Source organism: Cataglyphis hispanica, chromosome 11 (assembly GCF_021464435.1).
Source record: "Cataglyphis hispanica isolate Lineage 1 chromosome 11, ULB_Chis1_1.0, whole genome shotgun sequence".
Classification (NCBI taxonomy): domain Eukaryota; kingdom Metazoa; phylum Arthropoda; class Insecta; order Hymenoptera; family Formicidae; genus Cataglyphis; species Cataglyphis hispanica.
Window position 1 is genome coordinate 1,040,400 of NC_065964.1, and position 5,928 is coordinate 1,046,327.

A 5,928-nucleotide genomic window follows, 5' to 3' on the forward strand; every position below is an offset into this window, starting at 1 on the left:
TAAGATCTTTTGCTGCATTTTTATTTTAATTTTATTTTAATTTACACTGCCAGTGATATTATAGTGATGTTTTATAATAAATTTTTGATAAAAAATTAAATAATAATATACACACAAATTATTATATAATAAGAAAATAAATAGAATTCTGAACAACAATATTCTGCGCAAACGTTTAACGCTCGACGCTTGACGCCCATTTAAAACCGCCTTAAGGCTTGAATCGTCATTTTCATATCCATAGCAACGCTGCCGGATGTTGCATGCTCATTTGTGTACATCTAGGGTCCGACGTTTCCTGTGAAGAGATACGCCATATTATCGTGAATCGACGACACGGAGTGTTTGCTTGTTGGTGCTTTCCACACATTCTTTCTTTCTTCGATTAATATTTCTAAAAAAGAATTAATAATGAGCGACATCGAGGTGAGTACAAGATGTTGCGAGTCTCATAACAATAACGAGATTTGTATCGCATGAAATACGGTACGAGTAGACTTCTCGAGACAGCCATTATATTGATCGAACAACGCGGTTTTGTAGTCATTATCAATAACACGCAAACACGTAATACTCAATGCGCGACTTTCTTTTGTCTATTAATCTTAAAATGTATTTTAGCAGTAAATATGACTTTAATATGTTGAATTCCCAACGCCATATGATAATAATTGTAAAAAACATTATTTTAATAAAGAATGTAAGGTTATAAATATTGAAATAGAATTGTTTCCAGCAATTAGTCAAGAAGTTTATATTGTTCTGTGATATTTAGAATTATATATGTAATATGAGATGTGCAATTATTATTGTTAATAACATATGGTAAAGAAAATTTTTATATGATAATTTCTAGATTTCTAAAATTTCTATATTTAAACTAGACGCATAATACGTATACTTTTGTCAACATCATTTTTTTTAATAAAAAATTAATATGTAAAACAGTTTTCATATTATCTCACAATAGAAGAACATTTTTATAATGATTTCTGCTATTTAAATTCAATTTAGTGTACTAAGAGTCATCTTTTGTATTTTAAAATAATATGATTATTGAAAAATTTAACTCTGTTCTTATACTTAACATTTTTCTTATACTTTTCATTATATTTAAAAGATGTAATATGTTTGACTATATCTTGATAATTATAATAATATTAGTAATACTCATTATAATGGCATTAATTTGAGTTAAACAATTTTGAGTATTACATATTTCTGTAAAATTATATATATATACATATATATCTATATATAAAATAACATATATATACATATGTATACATAGATATGAAATGTAATTGAAAAAACATACATTAAGCATCATTAAATATCATTTTGTACAAGAGAAAAATCCAAATCGAAAAGTTCTAAATCTTTTTTTGAGCTGAGCTTCCTTTTTGTTGATATACAATGTTAACTAATCATCACCTTTCTGTAGCAAAAAATAGGGAAGATGGGGGTCGGAGCGAGACAGCTTTCAGCTGTATAGACAAGCGCCGATTAGTTAACTTTAACATTGTATAACAATGAAAAGAAAGCTTAGGTCAAAAAATAGTTCAGGACTTTTCGATTTGGATTGTTGTCCTGTATTTGATAGTGTGCTCCATGTTTGTTTTTTTAATCACATTGTGTATATAATATATACATACAAAATGTCCCAGACTTGCTGCACTGCCTGTCAATGACAGATTCTTGAGGTCATTTTAAGATGATTTTTCCTTAGCAAAATTGTCAAGGCATTAATAATTTCCATGTTATAAGCGATTCTAAAAGAACGGCTTTTTGTAAACTAAATTTTATAGAGAGATAAAACTATATTCTTTAGATAATTGCAGATAGAATTTACTTTAGAGAGTGAGAATTTTCATTTAAGGTCTAGTTACAAAGATATATGATGGAAAAAATTGGAAACTTGCCAAACATAATGAACTTCCTTGACATTTTTGCTGAGGAAAAATCATCTCCAAATAATCTCAAGAATTTGCTATTAGCAAGTAGTACAGTAAGTCTAGGACATTCTGTATATATAATATATATATATATATATATATATATATATATATATATATATATATATAATAAAAATATAATAATAATTTAGTTTTGGATCTCTTTATAATAGATAAAATATAATAATAAAACGAATAGCAAAATAAAAATTTGAGTATTGACACTATAATAGTAAAATTTTTCATGTTTTTGCTATAAGAATAAAGTTACATAATTGCTGTTTTGCACTCAACATATATATATATATATATATATATATATATATATATATATATATATAATGTTGTCTATATAAGAAAAATATAATAAAAATTTAGTTTCGGATCTTTACATTTCTACATAGAATAAAACATAATGATAAAAGGAACAGTAATAACGTAATTGTTTGTAATTTACAGAGAAGCGGTAGTCGCAGCGCAAGCCCACGAAGACCACGAACCGCAGACGGCGGTCTAAGGGACTCACGATCGCATTCAAGATCGCGTAAATCACGCGAGCGGAAGGAGACGCATAGGGAGGTCAAGTACTCGAGATCTCGAAGCCGTTCCGTGTCACGGGGCCGAAAGTCTTATCGCGGCAGCAAGTACACAAGCGCCGGCCATCGCGGTAGCAGTCGGAGTCGGAGTCGCTCGCCATATCGTACCGGCCGTTACTCCCGTAGCAGATCCCGATCATACTCGCGATCCCGGTACTCCCGCGATCGGCACGTGTATCGATCTCATTCTCGCAGTCCGATGTCGTCTAGGCGGCGACATGTCGGCAATCGCGACAATCCATGTCCCTCCCGATGTTTAGGTGTGTTTGGACTGTCGATTTTTACAACTGAGCAACAAATTCATCACATATTCTCCAAGTATGGTCCTGTGGAACGAGTACAGGTTGTTATTGATGCAAAGGTATGTACAGTTATCCATTTATGTTACATACACACCACATGCGCGTACACACACACACACACACACACACACATATATATATATATATATATATATATCAGAGATATATATGTATATATAGATATATACATGAATACATATAAATAGCTTACTAATGACTGTTATTCTAAAGATATATATATTGGGGAATTAAAAACAATATCAAAAATTTAGAATGTTTATATATTTAAAAGACATATGATATGTTAATAACTTCTGGTTACATTATACATAATTAGAAATCAAAAATTAGTACAACTTACTGACATATTGCAGAATTAATAGAAACAATAATATATTTTGAGATTTTCAAAGAATGAATAAATATGCTGCATATAAATTATTTTTATTATTTAGACTGGAAGATCTCGAGGATTTTGCTTTGTATATTTTGACTCATCAGAGGATGCCAAAGTTGCTAAAGAACAATGTACTGGCATGGATATTGATGGAAGAAGAATAAGGGTAGATTTCTCTATCACACAACGTGCTCACACACCCACACCTGGCATATACATGGGAAAACCTACGCATCTGCACGATAGAGGATGGGATGGACCCAGACGTAGAGAGTAAGTGTAAACCCTAAACAATAGTTCAAACTTAGCACTTTTAAAGATGATTATATTTTGTTACACATAATGTTCTTTTCATTTTCTCCGCTTGCGGTGCAATCTAGGATCAGCTATAGAGGAAGTTATCGTCGCTCCCCCAGTCCATACTATAGCCGTCGGCGTTCTCGTTACGATCGTTCCAGATCTCGTTCTTATTCACCACGTAAGTGTAATTTCTATTTTAATTTGTGTTGTAATATAAGCAGTTTACATTCATATGTTTTATCATTGCATTGAAATATACACGATTGCTGCTTTTCTATTACAAACTTAAATATTTACTTACATGACTTGCACAATATACATTTGTTCTTATTTAATTTTTTTAGTCTATATTTTATTATATATACAGCTTTTTTCATGTGGACAAAATCATGTGAAAACTTTACAGAAAAAATTTCATAATCATATTTATAACATTGATATTTCTTAAGGAAGATAATTTTTTATATTTATATTTATGACCAGACCGTTTGCTGTATTATACATATATACGAATATTAATATATCTGATTACTTTTTTGAAAATAATTTTGAAAATGTAAAAGTTTGGTTTATAGAATATAAACTTATAAATATTTTTGAGGACAAAACATAAAAAAAAATAATTGAAATTGACAGACAAATATGTACATATTTATATGTATATATTGTAATTCTAAAAGATAAAATATCGATAAATAATGCTTTTTGATATATTGCATTAATGAGCGCTTTAAATTAAGAATTGTCGGATACTTATGGTAAAATATTTTTTTAGATCCATATTTTTGTAGACTGCTTATATTTCTAATTGAAACAATAAACGATTAATTGGATTGCAAAGTAAGTACTTAAGTTAGCAAGAAATGGCAGACGGATGCGTCAGAGAAATGCATTCTATAAATCGTACGGTAGTAATTAAGCAGCAATCCATAATTTGCGTAACAAAAATCATGGTTTTTTTGTTCCTTAATGAATTTCAGGTCGATATTAAGTGACACGAGTGTGATGCGAGAGGCCAGGTGTTTTGGGAGAACCGTTGTGACTTTGACCCAAATATTTCTCTCTTCTAACAACGGGTCAAAAAATTAGAAATTATATTTAAAAAATATGTCACGATATTACTATTCTTACCTTACCAAAATTCTGCATCATATGCAATTAAATTATGCAGCATTTAAGTTGCAATATTATATAACAATAATGTTTCAATGAAAAAGTATCATATTGTTTGCATGAAACTAGTAAGGTTGGAATAGATACAAAACCTTATTTTCATAAGTTTATATTTCTTCCTACTAGTATTATGAAGATAAGGTTTAAATTATGTAAAAATAAATGGCTATAATGTGAAAGCTGGAATATAATTGAGCGCTCGGTGTTTTCTTGATTGCTAGCTTATAGTTGTATCGGTTGTATTCCGGCCATTGGGCTGAATCTGATAAAAGTACAGAGATATTCTCTCAAAAAAAAAAAAAGAAAAAAAGCAAGAAAAAGAAACAAAAAGTCACAAAAAAGAAATAATAATGAACCTCGAGTAAAAATAAGTTCTCTAACCTGTTTGTTTGTTTATAAGGTTTTGAATCAAGAGGTATTGGATGATAGAGGGAAGTTTGAAGTTTCTCTCACTCTGAAAAAATGAGTTTTGAAAAGTTGAAGACAAGATATCCGAAGACACGTTTATCTTGCTCACATTATCAAGAATACGAAGGTTTTCTCGGTTACTTGTGAAAAAGAATATGATCTGCAATTCATTTCCGGCTGAGAAGTCTCAAGCCTAGAAGAGAACTTCAAGCGTTCAGTAATGCAAGTCCGAAGACAGTCGAGTTGATCGTCAGACCCCCGACCGGGACAGACGAATCGTTTGGTTGGGGGTGAAACAGGGGCCGACGTGTTTCCGAAAATATTCAAGAAGCATCGAAATCTTTCATAATAGGGACGAGCGTAAGGTGCTCCCAGACCTTTATACCGATCATATTCTTTATCAGTTGGTTTGGTTGCCATGCGCCATATTCGCTTTAGAGAAATGCTTATATATATATATATATATATATATACATATACATATACATATACATATACATATACATACACATACATACATACATACATACATACATACATACATACATACACACACACATACATACATACATACATACATACATACATACATACATACATACATATACACAGGATATCTCAGATTAATAGGGATAAAACTCGTGTGCAGATAGAGCGAAATATATATATATTTATATACACGCGCGCGCGCACGCATTCACACACACACACACGCGTGTGTGTATATATACACATTATATATATATATATATATATATATATATATATATATATATATATATATATATATGTACTGA

At 30.4% G+C, this 5,928-nt stretch overlaps 1 protein-coding gene across 2 annotated transcripts; it reads left to right on the forward strand.

Moving 5' to 3' along the window:
- Window positions 1-262: 262 nt before the first annotated feature.
- On the forward strand, window positions 263-5,928 carry LOC126853006 (transformer-2 protein homolog beta). 2 transcript variants are annotated; one of them, XM_050598377.1, is made up of 5 exons: window positions 263-426; window positions 2,415-2,912; window positions 3,309-3,523; window positions 3,631-3,728; window positions 5,124-5,928. In XM_050598377.1, the coding sequence occupies exons 1-5, from the start codon at window positions 412-414 to the stop codon at window positions 5,147-5,149; spliced, it is 852 nt and encodes a 283-aa protein (XP_050454334.1). In that variant the 5' UTR covers window positions 263-411; the 3' UTR covers window positions 5,150-5,928. The 2 variants fall into 2 exon arrangements, with proteins under 2 accessions (XP_050454334.1, XP_050454335.1); XM_050598378.1 differs by lacking the exon at window positions 5,124-5,928 and adding an exon at window positions 4,531-5,074.

Coding starts and splice junctions, on each gene's coding strand:
- LOC126853006 (XM_050598377.1), top strand. Junction 2,913..3,308: donor AGGTTGTTATTGATGCAAAG/GTATGTACAGTT, acceptor TTTATTATTTAG/ACTGGAAGATCTCGAGGATT. Junction 3,729..5,123: donor ATCTCGTTCTTATTCACCAC/GTAAGTGTAATT, acceptor TTTGTTTATAAG/GTTTTGAATCAAGAGGTATT.